Source organism: Dipodomys merriami, unplaced genomic scaffold, assembly GCF_024711535.1.
Source record: "Dipodomys merriami isolate MVZ:Mamm:240054 unplaced genomic scaffold, mDipMer1.0.p SCAF_71, whole genome shotgun sequence".
NCBI lineage: Eukaryota > Metazoa > Chordata > Mammalia > Rodentia > Heteromyidae > Dipodomys > Dipodomys merriami.
In genome coordinates, this window is record NW_027206302.1 from 5,972,501 (window position 1) to 5,990,358 (window position 17,858).

General features: G+C 49.8%; 1 protein-coding gene across 1 annotated transcript in view; it reads right to left on the reverse strand.

The window, feature by feature from the left end:
• The window catches only part of Epha10 (EPH receptor A10), a 43,127-nt gene extending 26,006 nt beyond the window's left edge, over positions 1–17,121 (reverse strand). The window contains exons 1-5 of the mRNA XM_070008727.1: positions 17,016–17,121; positions 15,395–15,459; positions 13,272–13,950; positions 5,223–5,378; positions 4,435–4,785 (exon numbers count right to left, since the gene is read on the reverse strand). Of these exons, the coding sequence (XP_069864828.1) occupies positions 4,435–4,785; positions 5,223–5,378; positions 13,272–13,950; positions 15,395–15,459; positions 17,016–17,121 (1,357 nt within the window). The remainder of the gene's footprint in view (positions 1–4,434; positions 4,786–5,222; positions 5,379–13,271; positions 13,951–15,394; positions 15,460–17,015) is intronic.
• Between the last annotated feature and the right edge of the window lie 737 nt (positions 17,122–17,858).

Sequence of the window (17,858 nt, forward strand, 5' to 3'; positions counted from 1 at the left end):
TTAATCTAATTTATAAATGAATGGGTAAGCAGAGGGGTTGGAAGTTTTGATGGACTCAAGGAGAAGAATGATGGAAGGGGTAACACTGACCAAGATGCATGGCACTCATAAACTGAGACATTGAATTGAAACCCCTTTGTACAACTATTTAGAGATCAGAAATTTTAAAAAAAAATTAAGCCTGGTACTGGTGGCTCATGCTTGTAATCCTAGCTATATAGGAGGCTGAGATCTGAGGATGGAGGTTTCAAAGCCAAGAAAAAGCCCAGTGAAGACTCTGTGTGTCCGGGCGGGGGGGGGGGGGGGGGGGGGGAGGGGAGGGGGGGTGGCGCGGGGAGGGGGCCTTGAACTCTGGGCCTGGGAGCTGACCCTCAGCTCTTCAGCTCAAGGCTAGCACTCTACCACTTGAACCACAGTGCCACTTCTGGTTTTCTGGTAGTTTGGAGATAAGAATCTTACCAACTATGCTGCCCAAGCTGGCTTTGAACCATAATCCTCAGATCTCAACCTCCTGAGTAGCTAGGATTACAGGTGTGCACCACCAGCACCTGGAAGCCCATGAGACTCTCTATCTAATCATCAAAAAACCAGAAGCAGAACTGTGGTTCAAGTGGTAGAAGGCTAGACTTGAGCACAAAAGCTGAGGGACAATGCCCAGGCCGAGTACCAGAAAAATATTAATTGCTATTTATTGCAGCATTATTTACCATAGCTAAAATATGGAACCAAGCCAGATGTCCCTCAATAGATGAATGGATCAAGAAAATGTGGTATATATACACAATGGAATTCTATGCCTCCATCAGAAAGAATGATATTGTCCCATTTGTTAGGAAATGAAAAAACTTAGAAAAAATTATATTAAGTGAAGTAAGCCAGGCCCAAAGAAACATAGGTCCCATGGTTTCCCTTATTTGCAATAACCAGTGTATGTCTGAGTCAAGCAGAAAAGGTCAGATAAGTTGATGTTAGGGAAATGAAACCCAAGATAAGTATTCAAATGTTTTTTTTTTTCATGCAATTGTTTCTAACATATTTATAAGATGATTTCTTTGTTTCTTTGTATGTCCCTCTCCCACGGTATAACCCCTGCCTTCACTGTATTTGATGTTGGTATAATTTGTGAAGGGGAAGGGAAAAAACAAATCCTTTAACTAGGGATACAGGTGGACCCATTGCAACAATGAAATGTACAAGTCGTTATGTCAAAAAACAAACTTTACAACTTTGGTGGGGGGGAGGAGGATCGGGTGGGGGGGGAGAGGGGGGGAGTATGGGAAGGGATGGGAAGGGGAAACAAAGGAGGAGGCTACAATGCTTGATAAGAAATGTACTCGTAATCTTGCCCGAGTAATTGTAACCCCTCTGTACGGTATTTTCACAATAAAAATAAATAAATAAAAAATAAATAAAATTAAAAAATTAATTTTTATTACTATTAAATATTTAGTTAGTAAGTTAGTTAAAAAATTAACTGGGCACCAGTGGCTCATACCTGTAATTCTAGCCATTCAGAAGGCTAAGATCTGAGGATATTAGTTTGAAACCAGCCCTGACACTTCCGAGAAGAAGAAATACAAATGGTTAAGAAATGTCCAGGGCTGGGAAGGTGGCTCAGTGGTAGAGTGCTTGCCTTGCATACATTGAGGCCCTGGGTTCGATTCCTCAGCACCACATAAGCAAAAAGAAAAAAGCCGGAAGTGGCGCTGTGGCTCAAGTGGTAGAGCACTATCCTTGAGCTGAAGAGCTGAGGGACAACGCCCAGGACCAGAGTTCAGGACCCACAACTGGACCCCCCCCAAAAAAAAAAGAAGCTCAGGGACAGTGCCCGGACCCTGAGTTCAAGCCCCAGGACTGCCAAAAAGAAAAAAAAAGAAAAAGAAATGTCCAATATCCTTAGTTATAAAGGGAATGCAAATCAAAGGTACCTTTTTTTTTTTTTTTTTTTTCAGTTTCAGGGCTTGAACTCAGGACCTGAGCACTGTCCCTGAGTGGATCTTTTTGCTCAAGGATAGTGCTCTACCTCTTGGATTTATAGCTCCACTTCTGGTTTTCTGGTGATTAGTTGGAGATAAAAGTCTCACAGACTTTTCTGCTCCAGCTTACTTTGAATTACAATCCTCAAATCTCAGCTTCCTGAGTAGCTAGGATTACAGGTATGTGATAACAGCACCCGATGAAAGCTACACTTACATTCCAACTCACCCCAGTCGGAATGGTAGTCATCAAGGAAACAAACAACAAATGCTGGTAAGGTTGTGGGGTAACTCTCATCCATTACTGGTGAGAATGTAAACTATTGCAATCACTATGGAAATCAATAAAGACGTTCCTCAGAAGACTGAAAATAGGCCTAACTTAGAACCCTAACATACCACCCTAGTGATCATATATCCAAAGGAGTACACATCAATATACAAGTAAGGTACTTGCTTATCCATGTTTATTGTAGTGCTGTTCACAAGAGCCTAACTGGAATTAGCCCAGGCATCCAATAACAAGTAAATGGATAAAAAAAAAATAGTACATATAGACCATAGAATATTACTCTGCCATAAAGAAAAATGAAATCATGTCACTTGAGACCTTGTTAATTGAGATAAGCCAAGCTTGAAAAACCAAATATATTTTGGTTTTTTTTGGAAACACACACACATATTCACTGACTCTAACTATTAGACTGTTTAGGGTGATCAGAGAAGGAAAAAAAAGAAAGATGGAAAGTGGATAACTTCAAAATATGCTCCAAGTATGTATTAAGATAGCATAAGGAACCTAATGAAAGCTGTTGATCAATTGCCAGTACCAAGGGTTGCTAGGCTGGCACTCTATCACTTCATCCACAACCTAGCCCTGCTTTTTGTTGTTGTTGTTGTTTGAGATGGAGTCTAGTGAACTTGTCTACCCAGGCTAGTCTTGAAGCTCAATCCTCCATATCTCAGGCTCCTGGATAACTAGGATTATAAACGTGAGCCTCTGGTGCCCAGCTGGATTGTTTATTTATTTATTCCTTTCTCTATCCTGAGGGCTTTTTCTTTCTTTCTTTCTTTTTCTTTCTGCCCTGAGTTCTCAGTTGTTATTTATTTATTTATCAGTACTGGGGATCAAACCCAGGATCTCATGTGTAATAGCCAAGCAGTTTTGCCTTTGAGCTACATCCCTAGCCCTTGAATTTTGAATTTTTAAAAGGTAAGTACAATAGCAAATGTCAAATCACAAGAGAGAGAATAAAGAGCAGAAATGCTGTGGTAGAAAGCCAGGCCGGTTGGGAAATCACTCTCAAAAGGCAAAGAGAAGGGAAGGGATTAAGCGCTAAAAATGATAAAGGGATGGACAAGATTGGAGAATCAGAAAATGGATGTACAAGCTAAGGCTTAGAAGATAGTCTTAGAAGATACACCGGAGCTATCAGAAGTTCTAGGTCCAAGCAATAACTGAAGACAACTTTTCTAGGAATTAAATATGTGTGTGTGTGTGTGTGTGTGTGAAGATCCAATGGTTTACTCTGTTCCAAACAAACTCAAATGGAAAGAAAGCCATATTGGTTAAATTTTAATTCTTATCAGTAGGTTAGTGAATTGTTCAGATAGGCAGTGTGTGTGTGTATATATATGTATGTATGTATAGGCACACTCACGTTACTGACAACAGAACAAAATAACCCTAGCCTCAGACTTCTCTCCTGCCAATGCTGCTGTATGAAGATGGAGGCAGGGTCGCAGAAGACAGGCCGTGAGGTCAGGAAGCAATCATACCCGCCCGACAGGCAGCGCCTCCCAAGCCTTACCACCACCACTCTTTCTTGCAAAAGGCACTTAAGGGATTACTTGAAAGACACCACCACCACCACCTCCCTTTAGAAGGGAGACAGCTCAAAAGTAATGTCAAGAAGGAGACGGAGGTAACATGTCTTCATTCATTCGTTCCCTTCAATCCCAGACTGAGCTGTGCCTTGCCAGTCCTTTCGGTGCCCAGTCTGCCCCCGCGTGCGCCGCCCGTGCCCGCCCGGTGATCAGGAAAGGGTGACTGGAAGCGGGGGACACGGCAGACACCCCACCACCACCGCCTCTTTCGGCGACAGAGGAAAAAGTACTGCGAGCTTTTTGCCAAAATAGTTGTAAAGAAAAAGGACTTCCCATCTCTGGGGTGGGGGGACACCGTCTGCCGCGTATCTGGTGGCAGGGGACCCCCGCCAGCGTCCGCCATCCCCGCCCCTGGAGCCTCCCATCCTCTCTGACCCCCTGCCTGGAGTCACCTGCATCCTCAGTTTCTCCTTGGGGAGTTGGGGAGGGGGTGGGAGCGGGGTCCGGGCTGGGGGTGCCTGGGAGTCCTGGAGAGAGGCCAGCTGCGTGCCGGCGTGCATGCACGTGGACTGTGGTTGCTTTGGGGATACCCGCGGGAGGAGGGGCGGGCGGGCGCGCGGCGCGGCCTTACCCCCGGGCCCGGTGGAGACGGTGACCTGTGCGTAGGTGGCTCCCGCGGCGGCCGCGGGGCCCGAGACGCCGTTGAGCGCGGTGACGCGCACGGTGTAGCGCGCTCCGGGCCGCAGGTGTAGCAGCGTGGCGGCGCGCTCCCGCAGCCCGGCCTGGCGCGGCACGAAGGCCACGCGCGGCCCGCACGGCTCGCAGGCGCCGGCCGGGCCCTCGCGGCCGCAGCGCAGGCACAGCAGCGAGTAGGTGACGTCGGAGCGGCCGCCCGAGTCGGCCGGCGGCAGCCAGCGCAGCCGCAGCGCCAGCGGCGAGCGGCTCAGGCTGTACTGCAGGTCCCGCGGCGCCGACGGCGGCCCTGGGCGGCACGGGGCGGGGGGAGGGGGGGGGGAGACGCTCAGCGGGAGGGAGGGGAGGAACCGACGGGCCGGGCGGAGATCCGCTCCTCACCCCAATGAGGTGGCGAGAGCGGACGTGGGGGGACGGGGAGGGGATGGAGAGACGGGGCTGGGCGGGGGGCGGTGTAGGAGCCGGCAGGGGCACGAGGAGATGGGGGCGTGAGGGCTGAGAACAGACCGGTGCCCCCCTCCAGGCCTTGGAGGGGGGCGGGGATGAGGAGAGGGCGACCCTCCGGGAGTCCCAACCTCATCCCTCCTGCATCCGGACTCTCTCTGGTCTGGGATCTTCCAGCTCCGGGCTTGTTCCCCAGCCCCACCCAGGCTTGCCATTGTGTGTGGGGGGGTCCCCGGGTTCTTACCCCTACCCTTCGGCCGCGCGCGCAGCGAGGACACTCACGGGTGCAGGAGGCCGAGGGCGGGTCGGTGGGCGAGCGCGCATAGCTGTCGTGGCACACGCAGAAGGTGGAGGCGTTTTCCAGGGCGCGGCTGTGCTCCGGACACGGTGAGCAGAGAGGCCTCCGTGGGGACACCTTGTAAAACCCTGGGGGGCAGGCTGCAAGGAGGGAGCCAGTGAGGAGAGGGACTTCCTCCACAGCTCCTCTCTTCCCCCCCTTCCTGCCTGGCCCCCCATGAGGCTGGGGTTCCTCTTGTCCAGCTGTGATAAGGAAACTGGGGGACCCCGCACCACCAGGTGGCTGGAGCGTGGCAGCTCCTGAGCAACCCAGGGTTTTTGGCAAACATTGGGGGGGGGACTTCGTCATATTTCACTTATATTAATCTTCTGATCCTTGTGCCAACCTATGAGGTATGACTTCATCTTCATTAAAAAAAAAATTAGAATGAGGAAACTGCCAAGCATCATAATATATCATCTTAGCTACTCAGGAGGCTGAGGTGGAGGTTCAGAGCCAGCCTGGGCAGCAACATCTGTGAGATTCTTATCTCAGTTAACCAACAAAAGGCCAGAATTGGAGCTGTACTTAAAAGTGGTAGAGCATTAGCCTTGAGCAGCAGGAAAGCTCAGGGACAGCCCCCAGACCCTGAGGTCAAGCCTCAGAACTGCCCACCTCCCCCCCCCTTACAGCAGCCCCCCACATATACCCAAAAGAGGAAATTAAGAGCTGGGAAGGTTATGTAAGTTGTCCAGGTTAATGGGATGCCAACCCAGGCACATCACTTTCAGAGACCACATCAGGCTGCTCTAAGGCTCCCAGACAGAAAATGAGCCAAATTAGGGAGTCCTGATTCTAGAGAGATAACGGAAGTGTGCCCCAGGGCTGGGCCTCAGTTACCCTGGGCCAGACACATTCCACCCACTTCTTCATACACACACTGTTGTCAAACCTCATCCTCCCACCTTTGGAGTTAGTGTCATCAATCCCCAACTCATATCCTAGACTCCAGTGGAGCTGGTAAGAGGATAACTGTGGAGAAGAGGAGAAGTTACCTGGACCTTGAGCTAACCTCTTGTTATGTTGACACCTGCAGGGTGACTTTGCTTCTCTCTCTTCTCCCACCTCACCAAGAGTATAGCACTTACTTACATGCCCAGGCTCTTATGTCTGAACACCCTGGTTTGTAAATAAGTTGCACCATTTATTTGCTGAGTGGCCTTGAGCATTATCATTTGACCTCTCTGAGCTTTGTGAGGAAGAGCTACTTTAAAGTTGCGGGAGGATTAACTGAGATAAAACATGTAAACCGATTAGACCAGCGTACACGACTTTTGCACAGTGATCGCAGTGATTAGTATTCCTCCTCACAGGCCTGAAAAGAAAACTTACACTGTCCTCTATTTTTTTTTTGTCTCACCAGATGGGCCAGGGAGAGGAGTAGTGGTTCCTGGCTCCTCCTTTCTAACCTAGGTGGATATGAACTTGTTTCTCGCCCTTCCCTTCCCTCTATTCTAGCTCTTCGACTCCAAGAAAGCAATGCAGTAGCTGGTAAGCAAACTGCTCCTTGGGAAGAACTGGGGTGGGGGATGCTGAGTTACTCCATTGTATAGAAGGCTTAGATTTAGAAGGGTTCAGAGCCTGACCAGCACACTTTTAGGGAGGGTCTCAGCACCCTAGCCGGCTGTGGGTCTCTCTTCCACACAGAGCACCAAGTCCAGCCATCACAGTGAGCTGCTGGGACTCAGAAGGCCTGGGTTATCATATTAGCCAGGCCACTCATGCCTCTGTAGCCCCAGGAAACTATCAAGTAAATGAGAATGCTGATCATTGCCTGCCCACCTGTGTGGTGGGCAGGGATGCAGGCATTCGGGGGAAGAGTATACATACGGATGTCTGCCATCTTGGCTGCTATCTGTGTGGCTCTATCAGAGGCAGCTGTGGGCATCTCTTCTCTGAGACTGTCTATCTAGAAGAGATGCTTGTTGAAGGGTAGACTCAGAAAGGAATCCTTGCAGCCAACATCTCCCTCTCTTCCTCAAGGACAGAATCAGGATTTCAGAGGTCATCTGCTTTAACTCCCACTGGCTTGGTCCTCTGGCAGCTTTCCCAGCAGGAGCCACACTGGTCTTTGCTCAGATAGCTCTTAATGTGCAGGCATTTAGAAAGTGCTTCTTAGGAAGATGCCTGATTATCCCTCGCTCTCCCTTCTATATGCAATGCTGGCCAGGCTACCCCATCATGAGGCATCAGTATGCCCTGCAGAGCCTCAGAAAGTAGATCTTCCTGGGTCTCTGGGTTCCAGGGATGACCCATGAGTTTGAAGACACAATCTATATGTCCTGATCTTTCCCCTAAAAGGAAACCCTACTTTGTCATTTCTCTAGTGGCTAGGACAGGGGGAACAAGTCAAGGTTACTAAAGACAGAAAAAGTAAAAGAAGACTGCTCTATCCCCTCCCTCCTCCACAGCCCTCTACTTTTACAGAGGGGTATGAAGATCCTGCAAGAATTTGGAAGGAATGGCCTTGCTAAATACAAGTAACCAGTTCCCTTCCCTTTTTAAAAGTCTCCCAAAACTCCACTTGCCAGCCACTTCATTCATGCTATCCTGAGTTCTTCTTTTCCACCTCTGGGTCTTGTCTTATATCTCTTGTGTCTTTTCTTCTGGTGATCTAGTTCTATACTTCTCCAACCCCCAGTTTAAACAGCATCTCCCTCAGGAAACATCTGCTGGCAACTTCCACAGCTGCCCAAGGGTAGAGGTGTGCCTCTGTGTGTGTGTGTGTGTGTTCCCAGAGTGTACGTCCAAACCTCCTCCTGATCTGTTCATAATTTTATCATCTACTGTGAGCCAGGTGCTGTTTTAGGCTGTAAATATACCGTGTCATGAGCAAAGCAGACGAAGCTCTGACTGTCCTGGGCTCTTAGTTGGCAATTCCTTCAGCATTTGGCCATCAAATCCCACAAACAGAGCCCATCTGCCTCCTCCTGTATCCTGGTCCTAGAGGAAGGCACTAGCCGCCTTCTGGTTTCAGGCCACATCCCCACATCTCCACGCTGGACCCTGTTTCTCGTCCCCTGCATGTCTGCAGTCTAGCAGTCATTCCTCACATACCAGTTCTCACACAGTTCCTCCTCTGCTGCCTCTTTTCTTCATTTCTTCCTCCCTCCCTCTCTTTCTTCTTTTTCTTTCATTTTTTTGTCAGAACTAGTGGTAGAACACAAAACCTCACACTTGGTAGGTAGACCACTTCAGTCACATTGCCTCTGCTGCTCAGCAATGGAACCAGGGAGCAGCAAATGTGCTCCATTTCTGTGCAGCCAGGAGGTCATTGGCTCTAGAGTCATTTTTGTTGGTGGTGGTAGTTATGGGGCTTGAACTCTAGGCCTGAGCGCTGTCCCTGAGCTCTTCAGCTCAAGGTGAGGGCTCTATCACTTGAGACACAGCGCCACTTCTGGTTTTCTGGTGGTTTATTGGAGATAAGAGTCTCGCAGACTTTCCTGCTCGGGTTGGCTTTGAACTGTGATTCTCTGATCTCAGCCTCCCAGGTAGCTAGGATTATAAGTGTGAGCCACTGGTGCCTGGCTCTAGGGTATTTTCAAATAATCCTAAAACTGACTTAAAATTGGCCTGATTCTTTATTAGCAACATACATTAGTAATTCTAACCCACATCAGTGAAGAAAATAATCCTTCCTCCTAGAGTGGAATGCTGCTCCACACACTGAGCATTCGGCTGGGTCTCTCCCTTTAGCATACAAGCAAGTCTCCTTTATACTGTAAAAGTCCCCTTTGTGTCCAAACAGAAATCCTCCCAACTCAGTGTTCTCCTGACAATGCCCTCTTGTCTCCTTCCCATTCCCATCCAAGCTGTGAGATTCTCTGACTCCATCCCCTCAGTGCCCGCTATCCCTCAGCCCAGTGCAACTCAGACAAGAGCAGCTGAAACTGCTCTTACCAAACCCACCAAGAGGACATCATCTAATCTGACCACACTGTAGGCTGCTCCTTCCCAGAAGTCTCCACCGGCCCCCCACCCCCAGGCTTCCATGATGTCACCTTCTCCTCCCTGTCCTCCAGTTCCTTACCACTCTCTCTTTTCAGCTTTTAATTTGTTTGGCAGTACTAGGGATTAAACCAGCAGGCCTTAAGCATGTCAGACAAGTGTTCTACTGCTGAGCTACATCCCTTGGTCTCCCATCAGTCTGGTCTCTCTCTTTCTCTCTCTCTTTCCCTCTCTCTCTCTTTCCCTCTCTCTTTCTTTCTCTCTCTCTTTCTTTCTCTCTCTCCCTTCCTTCCTTCCTTCCTTCCTTCCTTCCTTTCTTCCTTCCTTCCTTTCTTCCTTCCTTCCTTCCTTCCTTCCTTCCTTCCTTCCTTCCTTCCTTCCTTTCTTTCTTTCTTTCTTTCTTTCTTTCTTTCTTTCTTTCTTTCTTTCTTTCTTTCTTTCTTTCTTTCTATCTTTCTCCAATCCTAGTGCTGTACTCAGGGCCTGGGCACTCTCCCTGAACTTCTTTTGCTCAAGGCTAGCACTCTACCACTTGAGTCACAGTGCCACTTCTAGCTTTTTCTGTTTATGTGGTACTGAGGAATTGAACCCAGGGCTTCATGCATGCTAGGCAAGCACTCTACCACCAAGCCACATTCCCAGCCCCAGTCTGATTTTTTTTGCCTTATATATTGTTTTTATGAGAGTCTTCATATTTAGTCCGCTTGCTTCTTTTTTTCTTCTTTTTTCTTTTTTTGGTTGTTGTTATTGTTGGTAATGGGGCTTAAACTTTGGGCCTGGGCACTTCAGCTCAAGGCAAGAGCCACAGCACCACTTCTAGTTTTCTGGCAGTTAAATGGAAATAAGAGTCTCATGGACTTTCCTGCCCAGGCTAGCTCTGAACCACAATCCTCAGATCTCAGCCTCATGAGTAGCTAGGATTACAGACGTGAGCCACCGGTGTCCAGCTCCTCTTGCTTCTTACCCCATGGTTTTTTTTCCTGGTTTGTTACAGAGCTTCAAGTAGCACCTGTGCTGCTGGACTCCAGCTAACTACTTCCTCTTGAATGTACCTGTCCAGCTGCACCCTGTGCTCCATACCTAGCAGATGATCCCTCTGGTCACTCAGTCAACAGCAGAATACAAGACCAGAGTGCTCCTTTGCTTCCTGTGTCACACGGTCACTAGGCGATTCAGAGGCTGTCTCCCAAACACATTAACTCTCTGTGATCTCCATATTGCTTCTGTTCAGAGCTTGTGCTCTCTCCTGGGCTACTGGATTGTCTTCACCATCTTCTGGTGTCCAATGTGTTTTTCTCCCATCCTTGCTATGCTACTACCACTTGGGTGATCTTAGGAGGATATAAATCAGAACATGATCAAAAACACTGGATACCAGTGGCTCACAGCTGTTATCCTAGCTGAAATTTCAGGATCACGGCTTGAAGCCAAATGGTATGGCTCAAGTGACAGAGCATCAGCCTTGAGCAAGAAAAACTAAGGAGCAGCACTCTGCCCCTGAGTTCAAGCGCACACGCATACACACACACACCTTAAAATCCACCTCATCAAGGCCCTTTTATGATTTTTCCCACCCCTCTCCAGCCTTATCATTCCTCATATCCCACATTCCCTTTGCTCTAAACACATGATTACTTTTATAACACCACACATACTGTGGTCCTTCCTTCCTGATGGCATGCAGCCAGTCCCAAAGCTAAGAATTCTCTCTGCTACCTGGAGGAGATGCCTTCTCTCTTCCTCCAGAAAATTCTCTCCATCCTTAGAATTGGCTTCTCCCTTCTCCATGCTTCCTCAGTGCTCTGTTGACATGTTTCACCCCCATACTAACTACTTGCTTGTCCAAGGCATTTCCATTGAGCACCTGCCATATACTGTATCCTACAGTGTACACTGCAGCTGCTGAACTAATGAGACCCAATGCCTGGGCTCAAGAAGTGCCACTCCAGTGATGGAAGTACACATAAGAGGATTCCTGCACACTGTAGGGTAAATGCAGTATTAGAGTTGGCTGTGAGTGCTGGAAAGCATAGACATAGATCCTAGCCATGACTGAGTTGTTCAGAGACCAGAAAGACTAAACCTCAATTTTCCCCCAGAGACTAGGTGGTGGCATTCGTCTACACACATATAATAAGACCTGAATAAATCAGCTGGTGTGTCTTCAGTTCATATTAAATGGATGATTGAACAAAGGAATGACAGTAAGTGTAGCCACTGTCTTCCTCCTCTGTCTTTCCACAATTCGGCATGCTCCTCTACATATATCACCTTCTTGTGACTTAAAAAAAAAACCTTTGAGCCAGATGCCAGTGGCTCATACCTGTAATCCTAGCTACTCAGGAGGCTGAGATCTGAGGGTCAAAGCCAGCCCATGCAGAAAAGTCACTGTAAAACTCTTCTATCCAATTAATCACAGAAAAAGCCAGAAGTTGAGCTGTGGCTTGAAGTGGTAGAGTGCTAGTCTTGAGCAGAAGAGCTCAGGGTCAGTGCCCAGGCCCTGAGTTCAAGTCCCACATGACAAAAAAGAAAGTAAGGAAGAAAGGAAGGCAGAAAGGAAGGAAGGAAGGAAGGAAGAAAGAAAGAAAAAAAGAGAGAGAAAGAAAGAAAGAAAGAAAGAAAGAAAGAAAGAAAGAAAGAAAGAAAGAAAGAAAGGGAGGGAAGAAAGGGAGGGAGGGAAGGGAGGGAGGGAGGAATGAAGCAAGGAAGAAAGGAAAAAAGAAAGAAAAGAAAAGAGAAAAGAAATCTTTGCAGGCTGGAAGGTGGCTCAGTGGTAGAGCACTTGCCTTGCATGCATGAGACCCTGGGTTCGATTCCTCAGCACCATATAAGCAAAAAGAAAAAAGCCGGAAGTGGTGCTTTGGTTCAACTGGTAGAGCACTACCCTTGAGCTGAAGAGCTGAGGAATAGCGCCCAGGCCCAGAGTTCAGGCCCCATGACCGGACCCACACACACACCAAAAAAAAAAAAAAAAAGAAAAGAAATCTTTGCTGTTTTCCATCTAGACATGAGCTTTGTGAAGGCTGGGACTATGTTTGATTCATTTCTGATGCTCTGGCACCCAGAAAAGGACTTGGTTTAGAAAATGGATCCTTGAAGGTTTTTTTTTTTTTTTTTTTTTTTTTTTTTGTTTTTTTACATTAAATACACACGTTCCTAGCCCCCTCCTTACCCTCCATTTCCTAATGCCTCCCATAGACCCCAGGATTTGGCAAATACCCCATCATGTGATATCTCCTCTGAGGTACCTGATGACTCTAATTCAGAGAGGTGAGTGGGATCTCAGTAGTCAAATCTACTGCAATCTGCCTCTTGCTCTCTCTTGACCTCTGAAGTGCACCCTGCCTGTTGTGGGCTTGTATGTATTCTATGATAGGGGATTGGAGGCTGGCTTCCTTTAAAAGCTTGAGTTGAGTTGAATGGGTGTCATTCTTAGATAGAGACAGAAGCCTAGTGTAATAGAAAGAACTTGAGAGTATGGCAAATTCAGAGTTAAGCCCTGGCTCCCAGTTGCCTAACTTTGCTGTATTAATCTCTTTGAGCACTCTATGAAGTAGGGACATCAAACCCTTTATTGCTGCACAAATAAGTGAAAGCTTAAGCCAGGCACCAATGGCTCACACCTGTAATCCTAGCTATTTACTCAGGAGTCTGAAATCTGAGGATCTAGGTTAAAAATCCTAGGTCAGGCTAGAAAGTTCATGATACATTTTTCTCCAATTAACCACCAAAAAAAAAAAAAAAAAGCCAGAAGTGGAGCTATGGCTCAAGTGGCAGTGTGTCAGTCTACAGACAGTAGGCAGGCCCTGAGTTGAACTCCCAGTACCTTCCTAAATAAAAAGACACCACAGCCAGTGTAAGGTGCGGACGATCATGCCTTCCATACAAGTCCCTAATGCCTCCTTCCACGGTCTGAGGAGCTTTGCTCCCTGGTCCTAACTAGGCCCACTTAGAAGCTCTGTGATCCACTCCCCCACCCCCTGCTTCTCTCCCAAGTCTCTCCTGCGTTCTCCACTCCCACACGTGCCTCCCTGGCCGCTGGATACCTTCGCAGATGTCACCACGTTCCTGGAATCCTGCGCTGCAGCTGCAGCGGCCCACAGGCACCAGCCACTCGCCGTCGGCGCCGCAGTGCATGCGCGGGGGGCTGCCAGACTCCCCTTCCGAGTGCGCCACGCACGTCCCGGCCACTTCCACCAGCGTGGAGAAGGCGCTCTCAGCCGCCGTGGCGGGGAAGGCCGCCAGGCCCCGCACCGTGGCGCGGCACTGCTTGTAGTAGACGCGCACGGAGACCAGAGCCACGCACGCGCCCACGTCCTGGAAGGCCAGGTGGAAGCCCCGCCGGCTGAGCGGGCCGATCTCACGCACCTCGGTGTTCAGCTTCATCTTGCGCTCACCCAGGTCACCCTGCGTGAAGCTCTCATCCGCGGCTATGGTGTCAATCTTTCGAGGCCGATTGCCCCCGAGGCGGGGTCGCCCCCGGCCCAGGTCGGCTTCGGTTTCCAGGTAGTAGACGTTGAAGGTCTCCTTGCAGGTGCCTGCGGCTCCGGGGATGCTACTGCAGTCACGCAGTGTGAACTGCATCTCCACGAAGATGCGCTGCCCGCGGCCGCGGCTGATCCAGCCCGTCTGCAGCCAGTTGTCCTGGTTGGGCTCCAGCACGTTGCACACTTGGTATGTGCGGATGGGACGGTCGTGTTCGTCCACCCCGCTGATCTCCTCCCACTGGGACAGAAGCAGGGGGAAAGAAGCCGGGGACAGCTCAGAGCTCACGTACTCCAAGAGGTTAAGTGCTAGCCCTGCTACATCAGCTTTTACCTTTTCCTTAATTGCTCCCACCACACACACACGTAAAATGATAAAGTGCAGAGCTAGGAGAAACTCTGGAAACAAATGAGTCTGTGGGTTTTTTTGTTTTGTTCTTTGTTTTTTGTTTTAGTTTTAGAAAGGGTCTGTAGGTAATTCAGGGGGCCTCTGATTGTCAATCCTCACTCAGCCTCCTGATATACTGGGATTCTAGGAGTGTGCCACCACACCTGGTTCTCCTTTTTAAAATATGGAATGTTTTGGATGGGAAAATAAAAAGGAAATGGAACACTTTATGAATTTGTCTGTCAATCTTGAGTATGCATCATACAGATTTTCTCTATATTGTTCCAGATTTAGTACATGTGCTGCAGAACAAGCGTGTGTGTGTGTGTGTGTGTGTGTGTGTGTGTGTGTGTGTGTGTGTGTTGTTATTGTTGTTTGGACAGTCCTGGGGCTTGAACTTAGGGCCTGGGAGCTGTCCCTGAGCCTCTCAAGGCTAGTGCTCTGCCACTTGAACCACAGCACAACTTTTAGCTTTCTCTGAGTACTTTATTGGAGATAAGAGTCTCACAGACTTTCCTGCCCAGGCTGGCTTTGAACCATGATCCTCAGATTTCAGCCACCTGAGTAGCTAGGATTATAGGTGGAGGCCACCAATGCCCAGCTTTACTTCTGTTTTTTGTTTTTGTTTTTTTTTTGTTGTTTTTTGGGGGGTTTTTTTTGGTGGTTAACTAGAGATAGGAATCACATGGACTTTTCCTTCCTAGGCTGGCTTTGAACTGTAACTATCCGATCTCAGCTCCTGAGTAGCTAGGATTACAGGTTTGAACCACTGGTGCCCATCCACAAGCAGTTATTCTCATTTTTATGGAGGAGGAACCTGAGGTTCCAGAGGGGGATGACTCAGTGTGTACGCTGAGTTAGTGGGATAGCTTGAATCGTTTGACTCTTCCACTACCTAGTGCCCCTTCTACTAACCACACTGCTTAAGCCCATCCCCACCTCAAGTTCCCAGTCATCTTTTAGGACCCCTAATCTTGCTTGCTTTATCATTCAAAAGACAACATTGTTTGTAGGATCTACTGTGTGTGCTGTCCAGGATTAGCTCCATCTAGCTGCCAAATTTCTTTTTTCTTGTTTTACTTATTTATTCATTCATTTGTACACACATACATTTGACTGTCTAACTGAACACAACATTTTCTAGTAGTCTGTACAACAGGGCTGCTAGAGACCACACACTAAGAGGTGCATTTGACCTGATGTGGTCATGGGATTGTGAACTGATGTGAACTAAGAGGGTATAAGTCTTGGACTCCTAGAGGATCCCCATGATAGGAAGAGACAGTTCAACACCTACCCCATTACTTGGCAGTGCAGTCCAGCCCAGCTCAGCCTGGGAGGCTTTGGAATCCAGGAGGACAACTGAGAAAAGGGAAGAACAGATATATCAGAAAATTTAAATGGAAAGTCAGGCACCAGTGGCTCACTCTGGAGACTGGGACATATTTTGTTTGTTTATGGAATGTGATTATTCGCCCTTCCACAGACTCCACAGCAGCCTGAAGGCCAGCTCTCAACCTGGGGGTGGAGTGCCAGTGACCCTAGCCTTACTGGGTTCCCCAAATTATAGATGAGTGACAGTTCAAGAGAGGAAATGGGGGGTATCAAGCAATTTCTGCATTCATTCCCAAACCTACTCAGATTCAGGAACCCTCCTGATGTTCAGTCACCAGGGATGGAGGCTTAAATATTTAGTTTGACCCCAGGTCTTCTGGAGAAAACAAAGTGAAAAGACCCTACTGGCAACAGGAGATATAAACATGTCTCATCTCCCCAGCCAGCCCCTTTCCCAGGGGCTGACACCTTTACATTGGGGGCCTTTTTATATATAATCCATGACACTCCCCGCCCCTACGTAAACCAAAGAAGCTTGGAGTCTCTATTCCCCTGGGAGGTGGCAGATCAGCAGCGCTGGTCACAGGAAAGCACGGGCTTGGACTGCAGTGCCAGCAGCCAGGAGACAGGAAGTCAGGCACCCTTCCCCAACCCCCACCACCAAATCTTGGCAGATTACTCATCTGGATCTTAAGAAAGGGTCTGGGCCGCCAAAGTGAGGGCCTCTAAGAGAAGCTGGCTTCAGAGGCGACTGCCACAGTGGGCAGGACCACTGACGGTGTGTTGATTTCTCGTCACTGACAGCACACTGTAATTGCATATTTGGAAGGCATCTGCCATCCCATTCCTGGACCAACCTTGTGGTCATCGCCTCAGGATTCTGTACCTGGATATGACACCTCTGGATTCAACCGAGTATATGGCTCCCTCCCCTCTCTCTCTCTCTCACACACACACCCAATGCAAAATCAGAGGCAAGACGCAGGCTCTGGTGTTGCCCACAACCCTCCAAAACCTCCCTGCAACACGGACGGCGCGGGGTAGGCGAGCTCACAATTCAGCACTGCGGACAGTTCACGGTCAGCACTTTCGGGCTGAGTCTGGACCCAGTCTTGGCCACCAGCATCCCATCTCCCGCTGGTTCTGCTGGCCACACAGCGGTCCCCCAGCTCCTCCTCACTGTTCCAGTCCATCCCATCTCCGACCTCACCTCCGCATCTCCTCGCCCCCTCTGCTCCCTTCATCTCCCCGCCCCCCACACCTCCCACCTCCCATCACTCACCGGCCCCTGAACCTCCGCCTCTGGCTCCCGCGGTTCCTGGTCTCTTTCTTCCCCCAGCCTCGGGGAGGGGTCTCTAGCCCCCAAGCTCTCCAACGCCCCTCTTTTCCCCATCGCTTACCATCTTTCTCCCTCTCTGTCCAGTTCTGCGCCTCCCGTGCCCGCTGGCTTCAAAACGCAACACAGACCAGTCTCTCCATTAACTGCCACCTCTCCCCCCGCCCCAAACCCCTTGCCCTCCCGCTAGTCCCCCAGTCTTTTGGCATCCCCGGCCGCAAGCTCAGCCACCAGTCCGTCTCCTTACCTTCTTCGGCGGTCCCAGGTCGCCCGGGTCCCCAAAGCACCGCCAGGCAGAGGGGCACCAGGCAGGCGAGGGGACGCAGCGGGTGTGGACCGGCGCCAGGCTCCATGGTCCGCAGCCCGAGCTGTCAGTGCGGCGGCGGCGGCGGCGGCTCGAGCCGCGCCAGCCCAGCACGGTGAGCAGCGCCCCCAGACCCCAGCACCGGCTGGGGGCGGGGTCTCGTCGGTCACCATCATCCACGGGGACCAATCATTAGGCAGCGCCGCGGGAGGCCCGCCAATCCTCGCCAGCAGAAGATGGGAGGGGTGGAGTTTTGTAAGCCAGGGGCGGAACACCCAACTGGAGGGAGGAATGGAAGGGGTCCCGCAGATCTCGACGCGTGGGGGTGGGGCAGACCTAAGCACTAGGGGGACTGCTGGGGAGCGAGATGAACAAGCTTTAGGGGGGTGGGCCCAGCTAAACCTTAGCCCTTCATTTTTCTCCAGAAGTAGCCGGTGTGGGCGTGGCTTACAGGGGGCGGCCACAGGCAAGCAGAGACACTTGCAGTCTCCCAGCCAGCTGACCCAGTAGCTCCCGTTTCCTGGACTTTCTGGGGGGGGGGTCCCAAGCTTGATGTCTTGACCCCCAATCTCCGAGGAGCTCTTCTGCCTCTTCCAACCCTTGGCTCTCTTCCTGTCTCTGCGGCTCCTGGTGTGTCTTGGCTTGATCCCTCCTCTTTTTAGCCCCACCCACATCACACACACACACACACACACACACACACACACACACACACACACGGGAGGGGCCGAGCCCGACCCCAGGAGGTGCTCGAGAAAAGACAGCCAAGCGAGAGACAAGGTCCCA